This window comes from Cebus imitator, unplaced genomic scaffold (assembly GCF_001604975.1).
Source record: "Cebus imitator isolate Cc_AM_T3 unplaced genomic scaffold, Cebus_imitator-1.0 Scaffold136, whole genome shotgun sequence".
In the NCBI taxonomy this organism is placed as follows: domain Eukaryota; kingdom Metazoa; phylum Chordata; class Mammalia; order Primates; family Cebidae; genus Cebus; species Cebus imitator.
This window is the reverse complement of record NW_016107451.1, coordinates 2306624-2331549: the sequence shown is the minus strand read 5'-3', so window position 1 is coordinate 2331549 and position 24926 is coordinate 2306624. Positions and strand designations below refer to the sequence as shown.

Sequence of the window (24926 nt, the reverse complement as noted above, 5' to 3'; positions counted from 1 at the left end):
AGTGGGCAAAGGCAACTTAGAGGAGCAGCTAAGGACAGAGGGCAGAGAGAAGAGATAGTCCAATTAGGGCAGAAAAGGGCTAAGAGCTGGCACAGAGTGAGCCAAGGATAGGCATGCTCATGACACGCTCCCTGTTGGATCAGGACTCGGATATACTCCCCAAAACACAGATTCTTTCAGTGAGAAAATGTAAAAGCTGTTTGTTTGCATTTTTTTAGCCCCAGCTCTTCTCCACCACTGGATCTGAGAAGGTGATTCATGGGTGGCTTTGACCTCTACTTAACATTTTGTACAATCAGGGATAAAGCTGCTTGGGCCCACTAGACTTCGCTGTCTCATTACTTTGGGTACCCTAGAAGTAGCCAGGCAAATGGCAGTTCTGTTGTGCCTGTGACTGGTCATGTAATTTGACTGAGGTATAAAATATTTCATAACAGTGATGGAAAAATATGGAAAGGGGCCCTTGTTGGCAAAAGATGGAGAAGGCCCACTTCAGTACAGTCTGATGCTTCATCTGGTGCCGAACTCCCTTCGCCTCTGAGGTTCAGTATCTGAGCACACACGGGGAGGAAGCACAGTCAAGACTCAGCCTCGTTGTATGGGAATTGGGGTCTTCACAGGATTCTGGCTGTCTGGCCTGAGAAGTGCTGGGTTGTAAATTCTGGCTTTGCCATGGATGGGGCTGCAGTGCCATCTGTCCCATTCTGTCTTTTCTTTAACATGGGGCCAGGCAGAAGACCAGTCCCCAGATGCAGGGGAGCCACTGGGCCGGAAGGTAGGCGTCTCCATGGTGACAGCTGATCTTGGGCTGGTCAGTATGATTCGTCAGGGCATCTTGGCGCTGCAATTACTACCCTCAAACTCTAGTGCAGGTCAGTAGAAGGAATATTGGTGGGACTGGGGAAGCAGGGATACAGGAAGGGTGGGGCTATCAACAAAGATAGTAGTTCCAGGGAATCAGTGGGCCCCAGGGAAGAGAATCTGTTTCCTTGTTTTTTCTTGTTTGCAAAATGTAAATATGTATTAGTGTATATCTCAGGAACCCTCAACTCTGACAAATATCAGGGACCCTAGAAGGAGTAGAGCTCCAAGGACATCACTTAAGGGAGGTTATGATCTGGCACTCACGAGGAAGAAACAGGGAGGGTAAGGGAGAAGGAAAGGTGTTTGAAGTTCATAACACATATTGGTGGGCAGACACTGAGCCCTTCAGGGAGGGCCCTGTCAGTTGGGTGCCTCCCTGTAACTTTGGTCAGTGTCTCCAGGTCTGATCTGGTATTTCCTGCCCCAGGGATTATCGTGATCACGGATGGGGTGACCAGTGTCCCTGATGTAGCTGTCTGTGAGACGCTGCTGAACCAGCTTCGCAGTGGCACCGTGGCTTGTTCCTTTGTGCAGGTGAGGACTTTTTAGGACAGAGGAGAGAGAAATAGAATATCTCACAAAGTTGGGATGGCTGATGACTTTCTTACAGGTGGTGATTTCCCAGGTAAAGTCAATTACTTAGTTATGTCAGGGGGAAGGAGTCATGTCTAGAAGGTAGGTGGCAGCGGTGGGAGAGGACTCATTTTTTTCCTCTTTTCTTAGGATTTGGGAAATAGCTGTTACAGCAAAAAGAATGCAGCATTTGAAATCTCACAGTCATTTCCAGTCCCACCTCCCCCAGTAGATTAGTCGTTATTGTTTTGAGTGCAAGGGTCAGAAAACCCAGCTCAAACTAGCTTAAGCAAAGGGGGAAAAGGTATAGTCAGGGAACTGCAGCTAATTTGAATTGATGGACTGTAGGGAAGGAGGTAAAGAGCTATGGGAAACAAGGCTGGAGGGGTAGGCACAGGTCAGAACATGAAAATCTGGTTCAGCTGTATTAATGAGGTTAAGCATAATTCTGTGGGTGATGCAGATAGATAGAAGGAAAGTCATTAGTTGGGTTTATGTTTTATAAAGGTCACTTGTGCTGCTGGGTGAAGGACGGGTGGAAGTCGGGAGGCTATTAATTGCAGTGAGGGAGGATCAGGGCTTAAATTTGAGTTAAGAGGATTGGGAAAACTGAAGAGGCAGAGTCAACCTGACTTCATGATTAGCAAGATGTGGGTAGGAGATGAGTGAGAAGAGAGCTTAAAGATGTCTCTAAGTCTCTGACTCCAGCGATGACTGGGTTGCAGGCAAAGCAAAAGGAGGAGAAGCAGTTGTGGTGGAGTGAGGATAAGATGATGAATGCAGATTTGTGCATGTTGTGTTAGAGATGCCTGTGATTCAATATAGGTAGTTAAGTACATCACCTTTGGAGTTAGGCATGCTAGTCTAAATCCTGACTGCATTTATTAACTGTGTGACATTGGGCACATTGCTTCACCTCTAGGTCAGCTTCATTTGTAAATGGAGATTGTAAAAGTACCTATCTCACTGGGAGGCAAGATGCATTTAAAGTATGTAACATTGTGCATAATCATTTAATAAATGGCTGCTATTTGTAGCAGGTAGCAGTTGAATACACAGATCCTGATACTCAGGAGACAAACCCTGTTTGAGAGGTAGAGATTTAGGATTTGTCAGGCTTCAGAGGGTAACTGAGAACAGAAGAAGTTCCTGGAAGAACTTTGGGGAACACCCGTGTTCAAAGTCTTTCATAGGAAAAGGGCCCAGCAAGGAATGAAGAATCAGGCAGGAACCAGGAGATTCTGGTGTCAGAGAAGTCAGAATTTTTGGAAGAAAATTTACTTGATCCTTCTGCCGCCTCTCACAATGGTAACGACATTGTGAGAATATAGAAAGATCAAATAAAATGAAGAATGAAAAGTGCCCTTTGGATTTGGTGATTAGGAGGTCACGGGGATCTGTTTCAGAGCCATTTTATTTTAGTGAAGAGGTGGTGAGGGGAGTGAAGAGTAGATAGAAGAGAAGGAAATAGGGACAAATGTTGACACAAGAAATTTGGCTGTTGAGATCAAGAGCAGTGCAAGAGAGAGAATGGTATCCAGAGGGAAGTACAGGGTAAAGGAGTGTTTTGTTTTGTTTTTAAAGCTAGAGACTTAAGCATGTTTCTAAGGATCTATAGTGAAGAAGAGTTTGAAAATAAGGGAATGAAAAGGGAGCCTGGTGGAGTAGTCTCTAAATTGAACAGGAGTACATTGGCTTAAACAGATTGAGGGATTCTTTTGGAGCAGGGAAGTGTCCTTTCTTTCTTTGAAACTAGGTGATAGAAGGGAAGATATAGATCAATTATGCAAAGGGCCTCCAATTTCTCTCTGAGGTAGAAGGTGAAGTCAAGTACTATAAGGAAGAGAGGCCAGAATTAGAAAGAAGAAGCAGTATTGGGGACTGCCTTGAAGGACTAGCTGAGTTGGGTGTCATATGTTTTGATGTGGTGCCAGCTTACACAGCTGTCAGTTCTGTCAGTTTGGGCACCATTGGCCAAGAATAGAGGCTGTGATCCTAGTTGGGATTTCAAAGAAGCAGAAGAGAGTGAAGAGGGCAGGGATTTGAGAGTGATGCTTATGAAGTTGCCTCAACGTAGGGTCCAGGCTGGGTAGAGAAAGGAGGGTCAGGACAATGTGGATAGATTTGGAGAGAGCAGAGGTTCAAGACCTGATAGTCTCAGTGAGGTCAAAGAGCAGTAGCAGGAGGGTGGAAGGAAGCTAAGGAGGTAGTGCTGTGTGTAATCGGTAGGATGTAGCAATTTTAAATTGCAAAAATGAATTCTTTCCAAGTGAAGCCAAGGGCCAGCGTGTAGCCTACAGGCAGGTGAGTGGAATAGACAAAGTACTGGAGATGAGAGTTAAGGAACTCAGAAGGCAGGGGCTTGAATGGGTCATCTGGAGCATACCTGCAAACACTTTCTGCAAACGCCACTTAATCTTTAAGCTTTGTGGGACATTGGTTGGTCACAGCTCTGCAGTTGAACCGTGAAAGCATCCAGACAATACAAAGTGAATGTGTGTGACTGTGTTCCAATAAAACTATTCACAAAAATAGGTGATGGACTAGATTTGGCCCTCAGGGTATGTGTAGCTTGCTAATTTCCATCTACAGCCATTGTATTCAAAATGTAGACCACAGACCAGCAGAAAGCTTGTTTGAAATGCAGAATCTCAAGCCCCATCCCAGGGGCCTGCTGCAGTTTAACAAAATCCTCAGGTGTTTTTTATATACCCTAAAGTTTGAGGAGTGCTGATAAGCTGAAGTCTCTCAGTATGATGACAGGAAGTCGGTGAACCAGTTGCCAAAACCTTTAGTGGAGGAGGTGGTGAGCTATTAGATGTTGAGGAAGAAGGGCAGAGGATGCTGTGGTGGGTTAGCATGGGCGTCAGATAGAAGGGCTCAAGGAAGGAAAGACAGACAATGATCTGTCCTGGGAGAACCCTGGCCTGCTCCCCACTCTGTGGTCCAGGGACTGGGAGCAGCCATCTAGCCGTCTCTTCCTGTCCTGTTGTTCCTTCTGTGTTTCTGATGGAGCTAGGTCTTCAGTTGCTCATTTTTTCCAGGTAGGAGGAGTTTACTCTTATGACTGCAGTTTTGGCCATGTGCCCAATGTGGAATTAATGAAGTTCATCGCAATGGCAACCTTTGGCTCCTACCTGTCCACTTGTCCTGAGCCAGAGCCGGGCAACCTGGGCCTGACAGTCTACCACCGGGCATTTCTCCTCTATTCCTTCCTGCGCAGTGGGGAAGCACTGAACCCTGAATATTACTGCGGTGAGAGGCATACTGAGGTGGGTGTGGGAAGGAGGGAATATAGAATGGGCTGGACTGGAGGACTGAAAGTGTAACTGGGGCTGGCTCCGCTGGCAGCGTTACCTCACAGTGATTTAAGCATAGCCCCTTCCCCCCTGCAGATCAGTCAGCTGGCAGATAACCATTCTCCTTTCTCATCACCACTGGTCTTCTAGGCTCTCAGCACCGCCTCTTTAATGAGCACCTGGTCTCTGCAAGCAGCAACCCTGCCCTTGCCTTGCGCCGGAAGAAGCACACTGAGAAGGAGGTGCCAGCTGACTTGGTCAGCACCGTGTCTGTGCGGCTTCGAGAGGGCTACAGTGTCCGAGAGGTTACACTGGCCAAAGGTAAGTTGGCCCCGCCGTAATCCCACAGATGTCTTAAGAATTTGTGTGTGAGGGCCGGGCGCGGTGGCTCAAGCCTGTAATCCCAGCACTTTGGGAGGCCGAGGCGGGTGGATCACGAGGTCAAGAGATCGAGACCATCCTGGTCGACATGGTGAAACCCCGTCTCTACTAAAAATACAAAAAATCAGCTGGGCATGGTGGCGTGTGCCTGTAATCCCAGCTACTCAGGAGGCTGAGGCAGGAGAATTGCCTGAACCCGGGAGGCGGAGGTTGCGGTGAGCCGAGATCGCGCCATTGCACTCCAGCCTGGGTAACAAGAGTGAAACTCCGTCTCAAAAAAAAAAAAAAAAAAAAGAATTTGTGTGTGAGAACACCCACACGTATTACACATGAAAGTGTCACAGTGAAGACCTTATCGCTTGAGACAGTGTGTTTTGAATTGTCATCAGGACTTAACTCTCTTAGCATGGGGCTTCCCAGTTCCATCTCCTTTTGCCCAAGGTGAACCAACTGAGGTGGTGTGGGATCCTGAACTTGGCTTGGTTTTCAGATTTCCACAAACTTGTGTTTGTGTCAGTTGGCCAGCTCTGGGCCTAAAACCTGTAGAACCATGCTTGGAACCTTTGGCAGGGCTAGGTTCCATGAGATAGATAGGGGTTTCAGATAGGACTCGATCCCAGGCCTGGAGTCCTATGCCTTCTCCTAACTGGCCCTCCTGCTTCGAGAACCTCAGGAGGGTCCCAGTTGGAGGTGAAGCTGGTGCTGCTGTGGAAACACAACATGCGCATTGAGTATGTGGCTGTGGCACCCTGGCCCCTGGAGCTTGAGGGCCCTCGAGTAACACGAGTGGAAGTGACAATGGAAGGTGGCTACGACATTTTACATGATGTGTCCTGTGCACTAAGGCAGCCCATTCGCTCATTATATCGTACCCATGTTATCCGACGTTTCTGGAACACACTGCAGAGGTCAGTGAAGTCACCACTTGGTGAGTGCTGCCCCATTTGTTGTGTGGAGGGACAGATTTGTGAAGGTGGGAGCTGGGGAGCATCACCTTGAGAACCTGGCTTTTGTCCAGGGTCCCATGTCCCCCAGAGGCTCCCCTCATCTGCACCCAGCGGAGTCAGATGTGCCTCAGGCCTGGCCCTTATTCTACAGCATCAACCAGACAGACCAGATGCTTGCCCACCTTCAGTCCTTCTCCTCAGTGCCTGAGCATTTCACGCTTCCTGACAGCACCAAGAGCGGAGTGCCACTCTTCTACATCCCTCCAGGTTCCACCACTCCGGTGAGTGGCTCTGATGTATAATAGCCCCATTTCATGATAACTTGGGTTGGCACAGCATCTGGAGCCCAGGATCACCACCTTCTATTCATTTCTCTCTCACGTCTGAGGCACCTAAGCCAGAAGCCCAAGCTTTAACCTTGAGAGCTTCTCTTCTCCCTCTTCCTAAGGTCCCGGGGAAGAGGAGGATCTATAGAGACAGGGTGTTCTGAGCAGAGCACAGAGGCAGAGACTTGCACAGTATCTAGGTGGGGGTACCCCAGTCCCAGCAGCCATTGCCCCATATCCATGTGGCATACGCTGGCCTCCCCCAGCCACCTTCACCTGTGTCTATCCACCACCAGCCACCATGAGCTGTGTACTTCCTGAAGACCACAGCTTCCTTGGTCCTATGCTTTCTTCACACTCAGTCCATGCTGTCAGCCTTACACTGACGGGCAGGTGGCTTATGCTAGTGTGCAGTGGCCACATCATGAAGTCCTGCCACCATTCAGTGGCTTTCCTCCCAAGTCAGTGACATCAGCTGGGCTCATGGTTCCATCCTTCTGGATTCAGCTTTAAAGGGCTACACAGTCTGTCCCTGGGCTCAGTCATCCAAATCTAGCCTTCATAGTGGAAGCAGTTTTTGCCTCCGTCTCCAGCTGGGCTGTAGCCTCAAACCACTGCTGTCTCTGACACCCTGAACAGAGTCCACCCATGGTTCTGTTTGCTGTTTGGAGTTTGTACCCTGGTCCTCCACAAATGCTCCTATAGTGCTGTCCTTCCTGTCCCCAGGTGCTCTCCCTCCAGCCCAGTGGTTCCGACTCATCCCATGCCCAGTTTGCTGCCTACTGGAAGCCAGTGCTGTCCATGGATACAAATTCCTGGCAGCGCTGGCTGCACATGCATCGCCTGGTGCTAATCCTGGAGCACGACACGTGGGTGCCCTTAGGGCTGGGCCATAGTTGGGGTGGAGTATCAGGGGCCCTGGGGGTAGAGAATGATGGGAAGGGGAACAGCAGATAAGCTCTTACCAACTGTGGCCAAGGAAAACTATGGCCTTTTCCTTGTCTTCCTACTCATCAGTCCCCATAACCTCAGGCAAGGCCTAGAAGAGAGAATAAGTAGTCTACTCCTTTTCTCCAAGACTGGGGCTGGGAAGTCTAACCTCAGTCCACACCCCTCTTCCTAGACCAATTCCCAAGCACTTGCATACCCCGGGCAGCAATGGGCGCTACAGCACTATCCAGTGCAGGATCTCCCACTCCTCCCTGACCTCTCTGCTTCGGGACTGGAGCAGTTTCGTGCTAGTCGAGGGCTATTCTTATGTCAAGCTCCTTTCCAGGTGGGGAAAGTGATGTTCCCTTACCCCCCCACCTCATCCCACGTTCTCCCTCTAACCCCAGACCTCACTCCTACTTCCTGCCAACCTCAGGCTACTCACTGACTCCCATTTCTCCCCAGTGCCCCAGACCAGCCCCCCTCCTCCTTCTACATGGTCCGCATCATTTCCAAGGCCCCATGCATGGTTCTTCGCCTGGGTTTTCCCATTGGCACTCCAGCACCGGCCCGGCACAAGGTGAGCTGGGCCCTGACTGACTCTGACCAAGGAGCCCTGGGGTGTAGACTAACTCCCCATCCCCAAACCCCACAGGGCCAGGTCTAGTAGAGGGAGGAACCCCCAGACCAAGGAAGATTTGGAGAAGAGGGCTCTCTCACCTTGTCTGTGGGCCCCTTCTCCCAGACCTGTAGGAGATGGGAGTAGGAGGATCTGATTACATTTTGCCCTCAGATTGTGTCAGGCTTGAGGGAAGAGATCCTGCGCCTGCGTTTCCCCCACCGAGTACAAAGCAAGGAGCCAACACCCAAGGTGAAACGAAAAGGGCTCGGGGGCACTGGTGGGAGCAGCTCTCCCTCCAAGTCACCTCCTGTGCTGGGGCCACAGCAGGCCCTGTCTGACCGGCCCTGCCTTGTGGTCCTGCATAAGCCACTGGACAAACTGCTCATCAGGTTGGTACAGAGGTGTGGGAGGGCGTGGCTTAGCCGGGGATGAGTGGTACAGAGGTGTGGGAAGGCATGGCTTAGCCAGGGATGAGCGGTACAGAGGTGCGGAAGGGCGTGGAAGGGCGTGGCTTAGCCAGGGATGAGCAGTACAGAGGTGTGGAAGGGCGTGGCTTAGCCAGGGATGAACAGTAGAGAAGTGTGGAAGGCATGGCTTAGCCATGGATGAGCAGTACAGAGGTGCGGAGGGCGGGGCTTAGTGGGAATGAGTGGTACAGAGGTGTGGAAGGGCGTGGCATAGAGGGGATGAGTGGTACAGAGGTGCAGGAGGGCATGGTTTAGCGGGGTTGAGTGGTACAGAGGTGTGGAGGGCTTGGCTTAGCGGGGTTGAGTGGTACAGAGGCGTGGAGGGCGTGGCCTAGCGGGGTTGAGTGGTACAGAGGCGTGGAGGGCGTGGCTTAGCGGGGTTGAGTGCTATAGAAGTGTGGAGGGTGTGGCTTAGCTAGGGATCAGTGGTACAGAGGTGTAGGAGGGTGTGGCTTAGTGGGGTTGAGTGATACAGAGGTATAGAGGGTGTGACTTAGCAGCGATCAGTGGTACAGAGGTGTGGAGGTTGTGGCTTTGCCCTGGATGAGTGGTACAGAGATGTGGAGGGCGTGGCTTAGCAGGGATGAGTAGTACAGAGATATGGAAGAGTGTAGCTTAGTGGGGGATGAATAGAGATCGCTGTCCCATTTCCTAGGTATGAGAAGCTACCCTTGGACTACCGGGCACCCTTCTTGCTGACACTGGAGCCACCAGGCCCACTGCCTTTGGTTTCAGGCCGCTCAGCCTCTTCTAGCCTAGCGTCACTGTCCCGCTACCTCTACCATCAGCGCTGGCTTTGGAGTGTCCCATCAGGACTGGCCCCTGCACTGCCTCTCAGCGCCATTGCCCACCTTCTCTCCATCCTCACTGAGTATGTCATCCAAACCAGCTAGGCCACTTGGGGCAAGGAGAGAGCAAGTGTAGACTGGGACACTAGCAGAAAGCCTCTAGCACACATTTTCCCTCTCTAATTCCCAGTTTCAAGTATAGAGTAGCACCTGCTACTGCCCTCCCTGTCTCCTCCCATCCCCCGACTTGTTTTGGCCTCTCATCCTCATTGGACTTGTTATACCCTGAGGGACTGCCAGTCTGAGCAGGGCTACCAGTGGACTTGGCTCCTTGAGGACTACTAGGAGGTGGGTGTGTGTGGGGAGAGCCTATAGTCTCAGTGTCTCTTCTTCCTTCATCTTATCCTGGCCTTCCCCCTGTCTTTATGGGGCTTCAGAGTCCGACTTTCTGAAGGATTCCACTTCGCCTGCAGCGGAGAAGGAATCATCAACATGGTTCTGGAACTTCCAGTTCAGGTATGTGCCATCCCTCATGACACCTCCCTGCCAAGGTCTGTCATCCCAGGGACACTCGCCTCTGAGCCGGGTTGGGACTGCTACAAACTCTGCCTCACAGGGACCATGTGACCAGAGGATGCAAGGTCTTAGGCTGAAGTCATAGGACAATGTGGTGAGGGAACCAAAGTTCTGAGGCCAGAGCTAGGCTAGGCCAGATCTCTGCATTGGCTGGGATTTGCCCAAGATCTCCTATTTTGCGTGCAGAATGAACCACCAGGGCAGGCTGCAGCTGAAGAGAAACACACCTGTGTTGTCCAGTACATCCTCTTCCCCCCACACTCTGCCTCCACCAAAGACAGGTGAGATTGGCTCTCCGTGAGAGCTGCCTCTGCAGAGTGATCCTTCTCCCCACCATCCCCTAGAGGAATGGCTTCCATATCCTGAGATGATCTTAATTCCAAATTCAGGGAGGGGGTTCAGTGTTTAGATGAATGCATCAGGCCGACGCCGGTCTGGGAAGGCCTTGTGTGACTCTTGGCTGTTCTCTGTGCCTGTCTCCTTCCCTCCATGAGGTTCACTCCCTGCCATGAGGCTATGCATTGGACTCAACAGCCCTTCCTCCTTTAGCTTCTCGACAGATGATGACAATGATGTGGAAGTGGAGGCTCTGGAGGGAGACTCAGAGCTCAATCTGGTCACCGAGGTATGGGTGGAGCCACAGTATGGGCGAGTGGGACCTGGCCCTGGAAGCTGGAAGCACCTCCAGGACCTGACATATTCTGAGATCCCACAAGCTGTGAGTGTCCTCAGAGCAGTACCCCCACCTCTCTCACTAGGTTAGGGTGCCATCTCCTTTGGAGTTCCACAGCCTGTGGGCCTGCCAGTCCCTCTGAATGTCTGGGACTGTTGGGGCTTCCTGGAGAGCTGGAGCCCAGAGTATCCTGGGCTAAGAGGGGTTGACTCCGGACCTCTCATGTTCCTCCCTGTAGCTCCACCCACGGGATGCTGCCTGCATAGGCTCCATGCTGAGCTTTGAATACCTGATACAGCTGTGCCAGAGCAAGGAGTGGGGCCCTCTGCCCCAAGAGCCAAGGATCTCTGATGGTGAGTGGGGCAGGCGGCACACTGGTGGAGCAGGGGAGTGGGTAGGGTAATCTGGGTCTCACTGTTTCCTATCTTTCCTCCCTCATAGGATTGGATCAGGGAGGAGACGCCTGTGTCCATGAGATCCCTTTCCATTTTGACCTGATGGGATTGCTGCCACAGTGCCAGCAGCTCCAGATGTTCTTCCTTTTGCTTTCCAGAGGTGGGTGAACTTTGTACCCTTTCACCCTATACCTAAAGGGCCAGCAAGCCTGGGAGTATTAGAAAACAGCAAACAGATGGGTCAGCAAGTGAGCAGATGAGTGGTGGGGGCAGGAGGAGTACATGAGGCTAAAGGAGGGGCCTTGCTGGTCAGAGCTGAGCCGGGGACACTGGGCAGCAGGAGGCTCTTGGTGCTGAGCAGAGTGTGTGTCGGGCAGAGCCAGAGGGTGTCCCTCTCGCCGAGGGGTCCTGTCCCGCCAACGACATGGTGCTGTGCCTGCTGCACAGCTGCCTGGGGCAGGAGCTGAGTGACCGGGAGATCCCACTGACCCCTGTTGACCAGGCTGCCTTCTTGAGTGAGATGCTGCAGCGGACCTGCCACATTCCAGGTGAGTTCCCCACCTGCTTCTGACACCAGACCCTGGCCCAGACCTTTTCCCCCACCCTCACAGGGCGGTTTCTGTCTTTTGAGTTTTGGCCCTCCCCTTCCTCCTTTCCTCAACTCAGAGTCCCACCTCTCTGCTGGCCCTGCCCTCTTTCACCCATCTCTACCCCCACTGTAGGTGCAGAGGGGCCACTGCTGGGGGTTCATGGGATCCTGAAAGAACAAGCACTCGGCAGCACCCAGGCCACAGGAGACTCAGCTTTTACTTCCCTGGTCAGCACTGATTCTTTTCCCTGAGCCTTTGTCACATTGACCTCCTTCCAGCACCACATCTGCAGGCCTCAACCTTCTAGCGCCTTTGAGACTAAGTGGCATCTGCCAATGACAGAATGCTGTCTTTTTTCATTGTCCTGGATCTTTGAAGCTATACCTAAGATGAGTCAGCTGTAGGGTGGAGGAGGGGAACAGGGTTTGACATTCCCTCGTAGATTGCTCTAATTAATTTCTGTTTCTCTCTTACAGAGTGTAGGTCTTCCTGAATCTCTCAAGCCTCTCATCTCTACACAGCCCCCTCAGTGGCGCTGCTATGCAAGGCTTGTGAACCCTCAACATGTGTTTCTGACTTTTCTCCCAGCTACCTTCTCAGGTGCCAGCTGCTGACCTCCTCACGAACCCTCTCAGATATAAACCCCTGAGCTCCTGCACCGGCCAGCCAGGGAGCACTGATTTATATCTCTTCCTCTTCAGATGTCCAGCGTCTGGCTGCCTGTGGCCTGGAGGGACCCCCTCAAGAGGAGACAAAGCCTAAGTTTGGGGATTGGAGTGGGGCTTCCAGTCTGAAAGATCTAGGAGAAACTGGGGTCAAAACTACAAAGTCCCAAGTCCCCATCCTCAGTGTAACCCTGGCTTGTGGTGAGGCTGCTGACTCAAGGTGGGCAGGAGTGGGAGTGGGAAACAGACAGGGCTGGAAGACCACGTGATACCTTTTCTTTACAGGCAACGCCCAGAATCAAGGAGAGCTAAGCCCACCCTTTCATCGAGACTTACAGGCTTACGCTGGGCGTCAGGCTTCCCAGACAGAGAGTGCAGATGGGCCCCGGACCCGGTGTCCTGTCTACATCTACAGCTGTTCACTGGAAGCACTGAGGGAGCAGATGGTTGGCAGGCAGCCCCCACAGGCGCCCCGAGACCTTATCTTCCAGTGAGTGCCTTCAGTGTTGACCTGTGTCCTCTCCCAGCCATAGCTCCCAGCCAAGAAGTAAGAACATACTAATGGGCATGGGCAGGAAAGTTGCTGCCACATCCTGCTGGCTCCTTGCTTGGTTTCCCTCAGCAAACCCATTGAACTTGCTAGGTCATGAATCCACTTGGTATGTGTCTATAGATGATCCATTGGAGTGTGGATGGCTAATGAGTCTGAGGTATCACTTAGGGGAGTTGGTCAAGCTCCATTTTCCCTCCCCTTCCTAGGACTCAGTTCCTTGACCACCCCTCTCCATCCTCAGCCTGGATGGAGCCCCGGTACAAGGAGGCAGCTAACCATTGTGCCCTGCTGCAGGAGCATGCACAGCGGTGCTATGTCCGTGGTGAGCAGGAGGGCTGTGGGAGGGAGGAGTGGGGGTCTGGGGGAGATACAGGGATTTCAGGTGGGGACTGGAAAGGCCATTCCAGAGCTTGAGCCTCATGGCTCCTTCCGCTTCCATCAGGGCTGTTCCGAAGCTTGCAGCAAGCACAGAGCGTGACCTCTCAGGATTTGCTGACAGCAGTAGATGCCTGTGAGGAGATACTACAAGAAGTAGACATCACCCCATTTCTGCTTGCACTGTGTGGCCATACTTGGGGTTTGCCTCATGCACCCCCAAGCCCTGGGCCTCTCAGCCCTGGGCCCTTCAGCAGCAGCATGGAGGAGGGTGGTGAGCCTCGGGAACGAGCTATCCTAGCTTCTGAATCCAGGTGAGGATTGTACTTGAATGTTAGATAAGGGGGTACACAGACCAAGTCCCTATAAACAAGGACCTTCCAGTCCAGGGGAATGACTGTGCAAGGTAGTACCTAAGCACCTGAGAAGCAGTAGTGCTTTGTCACTGGCTTCCTGACTCCCATGCAGCCTTCCTTCTCCCATTTGGCATAGGCAGCAGTCTCCCTCTCAGGTTCTCCCTGTCTCCCCTGGTTTTTGTTGTAGAGTGATGAGCTAAGTCAGGGATAGGGACTCCCCAGGTGCTAACCATGAAAGACTTGTTCTAAGGACATTCACACAATAGGGCCCTATTGAGGGGTTGGGCCCTCCCCAACCAATCTGTGAATTTCATGCGGGCCAAAACCGTATTTTGCTCACTGCTAAGTCCCCAGCTCACCTTAGGGGCTCAACAGGTCCCTGTTGAAGGGAGGAAGGGGAGGAGAGAAGGAGAAAGGCAAGCAGGCAGACAGCTATGGGTCTAGCATCTGCAGTGTGTTAGCATTGAGGAAACAGAAGAACCAGAAGGGTGGATATGCTCATGACTTCTAGATCGGAACTCCAATCCAGTTCTCTCTTTGGAGCTCTAGATTCCCACTTTTCATGCTCCCCAAATGAATGCATTTTCTTCCTACTAACCCTTGATTCTCCATCTTTCTTCTCCATTCATTGTAAAAGATTATCACATTCAGCCTAGTGATCCAAGTCAGAAAACTGGGAGTTACCCCTCCTCTGTTTCATAGAAATCCCTGTTCATTAAGAAATGTGAAAGTTAAGGCAGAGTGCAGTGGTTCACTCCTATAATCCCAACACTTTGGGAGGCTGAGGTGGGAGGATCACTTGAGTTCAGGAGTTCAAGACCAGTCTGAGCAACCAGGGAGACCTTGTTTCTACAAAAGATTTAAAAAGTTAGCTGGGTGTGGTGGCACATACCTGTTGTCCCAGCTACTCAGAAGGCAAGTAGTGATGGCGCCACTACACTCCTGACTCAGCAACAGTGTAAGACCCTGTCTTGAAGAAAAAAAAAAAAAAAAAAAAGAAATGTGGAGGTTAGAGCCAAAATGTGTGGGTTGGTTCTCCTTGCCTCTTTCACCACCTGTGCCATTATGCCAAGCACTCTTCCTAAAGACAAAAAGGCTTCTTATGCTGCTCCCCAGTTGGGAGGCAGGCTACTTCAGAACTTGGTGATTCTTAATACCTTTACCCCAACCATTCAGCATAGAGACTGAGGACCTAAGCGAGCCTGAGTTTCAGAGCACCTGTGTCCCTGGCAATCCAGACCCTGGCCCAGAGATCTCTCTGACAGATGTCTGCCAGCTCAGAGGAGAGGCCCATGGTGCCCTTCATAGCATCATCCAGGTGGGAAGCTTGGGTGAGGGTAGAAAGGTGTAGAGTCCTGCCCGTGCAGAGGAACAGGATTCTCTCCTGGGTCAGGGGTGTGCATGTGTCCTGCTCTAGGGTAGGCAGTAGTGTCCTGCTGAGGGGTGGCTGACATTACTACCTCCTTCTAAACCCCACAACAGGAGAAGTTCCTAGAGATCAGTCGTCTCCACTTCCGCACAGTGCCTTCCAATCCCCACTACTTCTTCTATTGCCCTCCATCCAGCAGGCGAGAAGTGAGTGGCTTTCTTCCTAACCTCTCTCATTCCCTCAACCCACAGCCCCAGAAGCCCTCCCAGGCTCTTAAATCTTGGTTCCCTGAGGCCTGGATGTGGCTCTTGTCTTGCCTTAGATCAAGCTGTCTTTTTTTTTGCCTAGGATGAGGGCCCTCGGGACACAGTAGACAGAAAAGTCAGTGACCTGGAGTTTTCAGAGGCTGAGCTCATGGGAGAAGAAGGTGTGTGGGCAAGTGGATCAAGGTGGGGAAGGCTGTGCACGCCAAGATTCAGGGGCTTCCACTGACAGCCTCTCCCCCGACCACGTGACTTGCACTACTAGGAGACACATCTGCCTGCTGTGTGGTCACTGAGAGTGACCCAGAGCTAGAGGTGGAATACCGGGAGAGCCGTGAATCAGACCTGGGGCCTGCTGGGCTCGACTCTGCCTCGCTTTCGGACGCAGACACTGTGAATCCTGATGAAGACTCCTTCAGTATCTTGGGGGGCGACTCACCCACTGGGCCTGAGAGCCTCCTGCATGACCTGCCACCACTCTTCCTGCACCTCACATGCTCCGTGCGGCTGCGTGGGCAGCACAGCTCAGTACCTGTATGCAGCCTGCCTACCTGCCTGGGTGAGTTTGAAGCAGCCCAACAGGAAGCCAAGGTCCTGGAACAGCCTGCCTGTGTTGGAGTGGAGGAGAGCCTAGGGGTTATGTCTAACACTTAGAACTTGGAATCTGTGCTTGTCTTAGAGCCCTCAGCAACCCCTCACTTTCCCCCTATCCCAGGCCAGGTGCTTTCCAGTCTGGAGGGCCCCCCAGTTGGAGGCCGAGTTCCCTTGAGGGACCTAAGCGTGACTCTGGATGTCTTCGTGCTGACCTTGCCCCTGGAAGTGGAGCTTCCCACGGCCTCGGACCCTCAGCACCACCGGTGTGGCAGCAAGTTTGGTGGGGGGATTGGGACCTTGTTAGGGTAGGGGGACCGCTAAGGGAATCTAGAGCACTTGGGGATTAAGGAGGCCTTGAGGAGTCCAAGAAAGGAGTGGGAGGAGGCCCTGGTAGGATAGTAGCTCCTGATCTTTGACTTTTTTTCCCACCCTGTTCAGGTCAACATCTGAAAGCAGTGCTTCATTCCCACGATCCCCAGGGCAGCCATCATCTTTAAGATCAGATGATGGCCTAGGGCCCCCACTGCCGCTCCCAGAAGAGGAGAGGTACTTCCTTATCTCCCTCTCAGAGTTTATTACTTCCTTTGAATTTCGTTTTCTGGAAACCAGTATCTAAACCTATATTTCAATTAGGCACCCAGGACTATCCAATTTGGCCACACCCCACAGACTGGCTATTGAGACCACCATGAATGAGGTGAGCCCCCTGCTCCCAACACTGTAACTGATTCCCTTCCCATCATATGAGTGAGATAAGCTACCCCACTTTGTTCTAGGATAGAAGCAAGGCCTCTCTCAGTCTGTGAGGCAAAGTATCTTCTAGTCCGGGAGTGAGGGGATGCCCAAGGAAGCAAGGGAGATGCCCTTTGTCACTTTCTGTCTGACTGTAGATCCGCTGGTTGTTGGAAGATGAAATGGTGGGGGCACTTCGAAGAGGGGGCATCCCCCAGAGCCCTGCCCTGCACCGCGCAGCTGCCCATATCCATAGCTCTCCTGGACGCTCCACCTGCCTTCGCCAAACTCTGCCACTGAGTTTTGTATTTGGGCCAGAGCGTTCCCTCACACAATTCAAGGAGGTGAGTTGCCCTTGGAACACTGCAGGGTCACCGTGGGGCCCGTCCTTCCCTGGGCTCCAGGCACAGGACTGGAAGGCATCCTGTTAGTTTGAGCTCATAGAGTTATCCCTCCTGTCTCCCTGCTTACCACATCGTCTGCCCTCACCCCTGTGCTTAGCAGCCCAACTCAGTGGAAAGAAACCCAGCTCCCAACCTGGTCACTGCTCCTGTTGAACCTTAGGCAAGTCACTGAACCTTTTCTTACCTCAGCAGTGGGGATGCCAGCATCTGCTTCACCAGGTAGTTAGGAGCGTCTTATGAGGAAGCGTAGCACACCATGTGTAAGGAGGGCTGCCCCCGCCTGAACTGTGATCTTGGCTCCTACTCCCTAGGAGTTCCGCCGCCTCCATCTCCCTGGCCATGTTCTTCTTGAAGACCCTGACAGTGGCTTCTTCTTTGTGGCAGCTGGCCAACAGCCAGGTGGGTCCCATGAGGAGCCTTCTTCAGCGGCCTGGGCTTGGCACGGTCATGAGGACAGGGCTGAAGGCATCGAAGGGGAGGTGAGTCTACCTGGGAAGAGAGGGGGGTGGTAGGTATGTGGGGCCTGTACCTCAGTCCTGACTGCCTGTTCTTCAGACCCTGACAGCCAGCCCCCAAGCACCTGGGTCCCCAGAGGATTCTGAGAGTGCCCCCCTCATCAGCCTGCCCAGCCCGCCACAGGGAGGTAAGAGAAGACTTGGGCAGCAAAGTCTGAGGGCCAGGAGTAGATGCCTGGCCCTGCTTCCATTTTTGGAGGGAGGCCCTAGACAGAATTGAGAGAGGCTCCAGGCATTTTCCTTCTCTATCCAGGGAGTCAGCCTGGGCCCAGCCGGGGACTAAGTCTCATGTCCAGTCAGGGGAGTGTGGACTCAGACCACCTAGGTAAGCTTGGGGGAAGGGGTGAAGGACTCTAAGCTATTGGGAGGTAGGCTTAAGGCTGCACAGGAAAAGGTCTGGGCAGGGGGCATCAGAAGGAGCTAACATGAAGTTCATCAAGCCCGATGCACCTGGAGGATCACATGAGTCAGGCCCAGCTTCGGATGGGATTGACCTTCAGCACATCTGACACAGGTTATGATGGTGGCAGCAGTGGCTCAGACAGTGAGGGTCCCAATGACACCCTTGGTGAGAAGGCCCCCTTCACATCGTGGACTCCATCTGGGCCAGCACCTCCACAGCCTTCTCTCTCAGGCCTCCCTGGGCCCTGCCTGCCTGACTTCTGGCTCATTGTCCGGGTCCTGCAGGACCGTGTGGAAGTATATGCACATGCGCGGTAAGTAGAAGCCAGGGCCTGCACTCTCACATTCTTGCTAACCTCTTCTCTCTGTTCCCACAATACCTCTCTTCAGTGTTGTTAGACGTAAGACTTGGGACTGAGAGCTTGGGTAGGGATCCAACTTGATTCTTAGGTTGGTGGCCCCTGATCACTTCCCACATCTTATAGCTAAGCACATCACATTCAACTGTCTTAATGGAGTCAAAAAGCTGATGAGGATTTTGGCTTCTAGCTAAGCATTAACAACATCTAAGGTTCAGAGCAGCTTCAGAAGTTTATGTGTAGAAATAAGGTCTAAAAAGGCTGGACGCAGTGGCTCACGCCTGTAATCCCAGCACTTTGGGAGGCCGAGGCAGGCATATCACTTGAGGTCAGCAGTTCAAGACCAGCCTGGCCAACATAGTGAAACCCCCGACTCCATTAAAAATACAAAAATTAGTTGGGTATGATAGCAGGCGCCTCCAGCTAATTGGGAGGCTGAGGCAGAAAAATATCTTGAACCTGGGAGGTAGAGGTTGCAGTGAGCGACATCGTGCCACTGCACTCCAGCCTGGGTGACAAAGTGAGACACTGTCTCAAAAAAAAAAAAACAAGGCATAATAGCTAATATTTAACAAGTGCATACTATGTGGTAGGCACTGTTGTAGCCCTTACGTGAATTGCTCATTTATCTACATAACAACCCTAAGGCGTATTATTATCCTTATCATATGGGTGAAGAAACTGAAGCATAGGTAAGTTAAATACTTGTCCAGCACCCTAGTAAGTGACAGAGCCGGGATTCATGTGTAGCTGTTGGTTCACTACTGCTCTTATCTCACGGGCGGGTGGGATTTGCAGGGTAAGGTGGGATTGAAAAGGAAGGATGACCACTATTCTGATGAAGACTTGGGAAGAAAGAAGAGGTGCACAGCATAAACGAGCCTTAGTGTGGTGGCCCTGTGGGAGCTGGTGGAGCCTCAGCATCCAGAACTATCTTGAGAATTCCGCCTTTTCCATTCCCCACCAGGTTTACCACTGTCCAAGTCTGCTCCCTTTTCATGGCTTCCCTTGGCCCCAGCTCCATGACTTTCCTTCCTCTTTGTGATATGTAAAACTGCAGTTATGTCATATCATATATATATCATGTCATTACACATAACTCCTCCCCATTGCAGTTCTGCTCAGATCTATCTTTCCTTTCCAGGAGCCTGATTCGGGAAGATGGGGGGCCTGGCACTGAGTGTCGCCACCTGCAGCAGCTCCTGGTGAGGCGAGTTGGGGAGATCTGCAGGGAGGTCAACCAGGTAAGGGGCAGGACTCTCTAGGCCCTGAGACACAGAGCAGATGAGGAACGAAATTCTAAGAACTTGCTTTCAGAAGCTATTGGTCCATTTCAGAATCAACAATAATTATGGGAAGTCTTTTGACTCCACCAGTTAGTAGGATGCTGTTTCTCCCCTAGGTCCCTACAAACTTGGGAGTGCTCCACAGCCCCCCCTCCCCAGTAACAATGGGTTACTCTCTCATACCATCCCAGTAACCATGAGATATTCCTTCTCATTGCACTGTGCTAGCATTAGTGATATACTAGTGACCCAGACAGAGGAACACTCTAACTCTGCGGAGCTTATGTAGAATGGGGGACAATCGAACAACTGAATTACACAACTTATTTCAGTTACAATTGTGAAGAATCCTAAAAGGAGCAGTAGAAACTGCCATGAAAGTATGTAACAGGGATCTGATCATCTGAAGTATCAGGGAAAGCTTCTTGGAGGAAGTGATTTTTAAGCTGAGATCCAAAAGATGGTGAACAGATTCTGGCACCGAAGGGGCAAGTGTTCTTGACTGAGAATCACTCACAGAGCCCTGAGCTCTGACCTCTCAGTGATGACTGATGTTCTTGTTGAGCTCTAATCCCCAGTGATAGTGGTTATTCTCTCTGGCATTTGATCACCCCTGACCACCACCACCCACTTAGGAGAAGATATTTCGGTTCCCTGACCTCATGCTCCTTCTCCCAGCGACTGCTTCTTCAAGACCTTCATGACAGCCACGTGTGTAACTCTCTTCTGGTGGCCGAGAGTGAAGAAGATTTGTGGCGCAGTGAGACTCTCTTCCACTCCCGTCAGCGGGCACCGCTGCCCAGTGATGGTGAGATCCCACCCAGGAGTCTCCCTCACAAGGCGGTGCTACTGCTCTTTGTTCTACCGAATACTTTGGTGAAAGCTGAGGGCAGAGTCCTCATTACTTGGTCATCAGTGCCAAGTATTAGAGAGGGAGCAAGGAGGATAGGGCAGGAAAGGATCACTGGATTTGGCTGCTGCTGCAAGTTCAGTGATTTTCATGGAAGTACTTTCAGTAGAGTTACGGGAATAGAAACCAGATGAAATTAAAAGTGAAAGAGGGTGATAAGATGGGACAGAGAATAAGTACTTTTTCAAGTAGCTTGGCAGTGAAGAGACAGAGAAAATAGATGCAGCAGTAACTAAAGGAAGATGGGGACAAGGAAGGAGCTTTAAAATAAAGTAGAGCCTTGAGCATGTTTATATTCCACAGGGAAAAAGCCAGTGGAGAGGGAGAGGTTGAAGAATACAGGAGAGGAGAGATCATTGAAGGGGCACCAGGCCATGATCTGTCTTCCTAAGGGCCTGCCTCTGCCTGGCCCTGTCTTGTTACCCAAAATGACCATCTTTCCCTGGTAGGGGAATAGACAGGGAGGAATCTGGGGGAGTTAGGATAAGCAGGCCAGTTCCAAGTAAGAGAAATCCAGAGAAGAGGAGCCTGGGGGCCAGTAGAATTGGCCTTCTGATTGGCTGTTCCTCCAGACAGGCAGCCACAGGACTGCTTTGGGATTTCTGGTCATGGTAAGGAAACATGGTAATCCACTCAAGATGGTAACTGAAGTCTCAACGCTTCTCCCTTTTCTTACTCCTGATGACCTCTCACCCCAATGCATAGAGGAAAAGTGGAACCATAACATTCCTTTGCAGTTCTCCCTCTGGTTTAAAAGTAAAATGAGACCACTCCTTATTTTTAACATTCTCAGCAAGTCTGTAGACAAACATTTCTGACATCTCCAGGAGAGTGAATCTCAGTACATCCTGGGATCTCCTCCATATCGAAGCAGAGTCCCCATAATTAGTGGACTCCCATGGTTTCAAAGGCATCTTCTACAAATTGAAGATGAGCTGGGACAGGCAAACACTTTTACTTCAGAATGACTTCTAGCAGCCTGAGATGTAAGACTAGTCAGAACCCAGCCCTTTCTCATTTTAGTCTCTCCAGAATTTTTCCCTCAAACCCTTAGCAACCAGCATTCCATTCCAGAGCCTCTACACAGAAACCCCAGCTCCTGGGTAGCCTGTGTGCTGTTCACACTTGAAAGCAGCTTCTCTGAGAAATCAGACTGCCACTTCAATCTACTGGAAGGTTCCCTGGAAACCTGAAAAAGGGTCAAAGGAGTCATTGGACTGTGGCCATGGGCTCCTGTGTACTGCCACACCACCCTTTGGGTTTGTTGGCGTTTCTGTCCTCCAAAGCCCAAGATTATCCTACCCTGCAGCTGGTGTGCATAAGCAGCCATACCCTTTTCATTTTAATGAGGTTACTGTTGCAACTCTCTGGAGGACACAGGCTTACAGTGCCATTGACATATATTATGACAGGGTCAGAATCTCTTGGCATGATCTTGAGGATTTCCTCATGCTTGGCTGCCTTGATACCTCTCCTTAGCTCCTAAGTTTCCTTGAGAATGTTCTGGAAGCCTTGTGCTATGACCTGTGTTCCTAAGGGCATGCGTCTGCCTGGCCCTGTTGTGTTACCCAAAATGATCATCATTTCTCTGCAGTAGTCAGGGATGAGTCTGGGGGAGTGAGGACAAGTAGGCCAGTTCCCGGGTGAGAAGTCTGTGGAGGGCAGAGGCGGTGTGTCCCATTTCTAATTTCTGCTCCCTTTCCCCCAGATTATGCTGCTGATGAGAGCTGCACGCCCCGAGGGTACCTGGCAGCCACAATGCAGTTTGTCCCTGGCCATTTCTCCTGTGACGTTGTGTGGGGAACTGTGATCCGAGTCCATTCACGCCTCAAAATGGGGCCCAGCATGGGGGTCTCTCGGGGTATGTATGTGATGGCATGAGAGGGCAGGTGGGCATTGGAAGGATCTGGAAAAGGCAGTTTCCTAAGCCCATGTTACTCGCCCAGCCATCCAGGCCCTTCGCTCTGTGCTCAATGCCTTCTCTGTGGTGAACCGGAAGAACATGTTTGTTTATCAGGAGCGAGCAACGAAGGCTGTGTACTATCTTCGGTATGTGGGCTCCTGAAAGGTGGATAGGGCATGAGTTAAGGATGGCATGGGAGGAGACATGTCCAAAGATACTGGCCTGCTCTTTCCCAGGCTCCTGGAGACATCCTGTAGTGACCGGCCATGGAAAGGGGATGCTCTGCCCCCTTCCCTCGCTCTGTCCCGAAGCCAAGAGCCCATCTACTCTGAGGAAGCCTCGGCATGTATCACTCCCACTCCCTGATGCTCCCGTGTGCCCCTTGCACTTTGCTTTCTGGAGCCGGGGCCCTGACCCCAGTTTTCCCTGTAGGGTCCTCGTTCTCCCTTAGACATGGCCTCCAGCCGCGGTTCAGATGCTGCTCGTCCTGTGGGCCAAGTGGACAGACACATCCAGCTGCTGGTCCATGGTGTCGGGCAGGCAGGTAAGGTCTGAGGAGGGGGTAGGGGAGTGGCCACGTGAGGCTCCAGAACCTTCTGGATCTTCTCTTAGAACCTTGCAAGCATTACGCTAGAAGTTAAATAGCAGTCTCAGCCCAAGACCTGGTACATGTTAAGTGAGCCATAAATATGAGGTAGAGGCTCCAGAACCCTCTGGGACTTTTAGAACGTCCTACATACTCCTCCCTGTGCCCCTCCTCTAGTTCCTGCTGTGCTGGGGCTTTCCTCAAGTGAGAGTTGCGTTGGAAGGGACTGGCTTCTGCTATGTTCAGGGGATGGGACTGCAGTTGATTGAGGTGCAGCTTGAGGAAGGGGAGCAGGGGTGGCTGGAGAACTGGTGATGCCACCAGCCTGATGGCAGACTGGGTTCAGGGTGAAGAGGATGGTTATTTGGGATGTCTTTTGCCCAAGGTGTCCAGTAGGCAACTGGATTTTCCAGCTAGTATTTATGGCTCAGTTAGCCAGTGCTTGTCTTGGGCTGAGACTGTTACATAACTTCTAGTATAATTCTTGCAACAAACCTATGAGGGCGATACTATTATAATTCCCATTTTATGGATGAAGGCACCGAGGTTTCGAGAGTAAAACTCATGTCCACAGTTACATAGTGAGTAGCTTGGCAGAATTGGAACCTAGTGCTGCCCACCTCCAGAGCCGGCACTCCTAACACTGCCTCTAGTATACAGGAGATTGTCTGAGTTTGGGGTGTTAAGGCTGCTTTGGGGATAGCTGGATCCTCTACCAGTGTCCCCGCCTTCCCACCATGATTGTGTCAAGGTCCCGAGATCACGGATGAGCTTGTGCGAGTTCTGCGTCGGCGCCTGGATGAGGCCACGCTGGACGTCATCACAGTCATGCTTGTTCGGAACTGCAAGCTGACACCAGCTGATGTGGAGGTCAGCTCCCTCCCAGGCACCAGCATCCTTCCCAGACTTAGCCACAGGTGCCAGGACAGTCTAGGTTGGAACTTCTGCATTCAGCTCTGCCCAATTCTTTCCTCTCTGCAGTTCATCCAGCCCCCTGGAAGTCTCCCCTCAGAGGTGCTACATCTGGCCCTACCCACCTCCTGCAGGCCCTGGCTTCCAGCTCTGGCCTGGTACCTGCGGCAGAACTTGCTCATCTTCCTGCACTCTCCCAAGTACACAGATAGCAACAGCCAGAACCACTTCCAAGTGAGATTGCCTTCATCTCTCTCCACACTCATGTGCACTCCTACCCACGCACACCCTTGCTGACTCTCCTACAGATACCTCTATAAGTCAGCTTTGCCCATGGACCTGTGTACACCCATGCACCCCGGGGACCTTTATTATCCACCTGTGTCCTCTCGTGCTCCTATGTCTCCCTGTGCCACCTTCCCCACTGTGGGCACCCAGCCCTGAGGGTTTTGTCCATTTGTTTGGTCTTAGTTCTCTATGGCTGTTCTCTCCCCAGCATCCACTCCCACCACAGGGTGGCCTCCCTGACTTGGACATCTACTTGTATAACAAGCCTGGTGGACAGGGCACGGGAGGCAAAGGTACGGGGCAGGACACGAGCCTGTGGCACACCAGGTGAAGGAAAGCCTTTTGTCATCCTCTTGCTAAGAGGGCCTTTCCTAGGCTTGCAGCTGAGTGGGGGTCTTGGGAGGGGTGGTCTGCAAGTCCCAGAGCTGAGCCTTCCTATGGATTTCTACTCAGGGGTTGCCTGCATCACTCTAGCCTTTGTGGATGAAGGAGGGGCCCCCTTGTCACTGGCGTTGTGGCCCCCCTCCTCTCTGGGGCCCCCAGACCTACTGCGAGAGGAGGAATTTGAGCAACTGACCCAGGTCATCCGCTGCCCGGTCGTTCTGGACAGTTCTTCAGGTGGGACAGCTTGGTCAGAGGATGAGGTCTTCAGTTATTGCTGTGGGAGGTAAGGTTGGTAAGTAGAGTGGGCTCTAGGGACACCCTTAAGTGTCCCCTGTTCTTCCTTCCAGTTCAGAATGGGGCCCCAAGGCTTCGACTGGATGTGTGGGAAAAGGGGAACATTAGTATCGTGCAGCTGGAGGAGAAGCTCCGAGGAGCAGCTCGCCAGGCCCTGGCTGATGCCATCTTCGAGCTTCAGCTGCTGCCAGCTTCACTATGTACAGAGGACACACCCCCAGGTATGCAAGTCAGGAGGTCCCTGGGGTCCAGAGAATGTCACAGATCGAGGCAGGACAGTGTGGCAGGTGAGGGTGCAAAGGTGGGGTTTAGGGGAAGCATGACAGAGAACAAAGACATCACAAC

General features: G+C 51.9%; 1 protein-coding gene across 1 annotated transcript in view; it reads left to right on the top strand.

Moving 5' to 3' along the window:
- The window catches only part of SZT2 (SZT2 subunit of KICSTOR complex), a 55815-nt gene that overhangs the window by 19960 nt on the left and 10929 nt on the right, over positions 1-24926 (top strand). The window contains exons 6-51 of the mRNA XM_037743136.1: positions 668-872; positions 1292-1398; positions 4482-4692; positions 4887-5057; positions 5791-6025; positions 6216-6345; positions 7117-7259; positions 7514-7666; positions 7786-7900; positions 8114-8331; positions 9065-9280; positions 9635-9713; positions 9960-10054; positions 10323-10491; positions 10685-10799; positions 10888-11001; positions 11219-11389; positions 11564-11658; positions 11908-12031; positions 12133-12297; positions 12382-12586; positions 12856-12971; positions 13092-13338; positions 14557-14698; positions 14863-14955; positions 15098-15176; positions 15278-15571; positions 15728-15869; positions 16045-16152; positions 16240-16303; positions 16497-16682; positions 17054-17221; positions 17298-17385; positions 17511-17582; positions 17772-17973; positions 19163-19262; positions 19983-20112; positions 21923-22075; positions 22161-22263; positions 22354-22459; positions 22550-22661; positions 23455-23573; positions 23685-23849; positions 24112-24196; positions 24357-24521; positions 24635-24802. Of these exons, the coding sequence (XP_037599064.1) occupies positions 668-872; positions 1292-1398; positions 4482-4692; positions 4887-5057; positions 5791-6025; positions 6216-6345; positions 7117-7259; positions 7514-7666; positions 7786-7900; positions 8114-8331; positions 9065-9280; positions 9635-9713; positions 9960-10054; positions 10323-10491; positions 10685-10799; positions 10888-11001; positions 11219-11389; positions 11564-11658; positions 11908-12031; positions 12133-12297; positions 12382-12586; positions 12856-12971; positions 13092-13338; positions 14557-14698; positions 14863-14955; positions 15098-15176; positions 15278-15571; positions 15728-15869; positions 16045-16152; positions 16240-16303; positions 16497-16682; positions 17054-17221; positions 17298-17385; positions 17511-17582; positions 17772-17973; positions 19163-19262; positions 19983-20112; positions 21923-22075; positions 22161-22263; positions 22354-22459; positions 22550-22661; positions 23455-23573; positions 23685-23849; positions 24112-24196; positions 24357-24521; positions 24635-24802 (6643 nt within the window). The remainder of the gene's footprint in view (positions 1-667; positions 873-1291; positions 1399-4481; positions 4693-4886; positions 5058-5790; positions 6026-6215; positions 6346-7116; positions 7260-7513; positions 7667-7785; positions 7901-8113; positions 8332-9064; positions 9281-9634; positions 9714-9959; positions 10055-10322; positions 10492-10684; positions 10800-10887; positions 11002-11218; positions 11390-11563; positions 11659-11907; positions 12032-12132; positions 12298-12381; positions 12587-12855; positions 12972-13091; positions 13339-14556; positions 14699-14862; positions 14956-15097; positions 15177-15277; positions 15572-15727; positions 15870-16044; positions 16153-16239; positions 16304-16496; positions 16683-17053; positions 17222-17297; positions 17386-17510; positions 17583-17771; positions 17974-19162; positions 19263-19982; positions 20113-21922; positions 22076-22160; positions 22264-22353; positions 22460-22549; positions 22662-23454; positions 23574-23684; positions 23850-24111; positions 24197-24356; positions 24522-24634; positions 24803-24926) is intronic.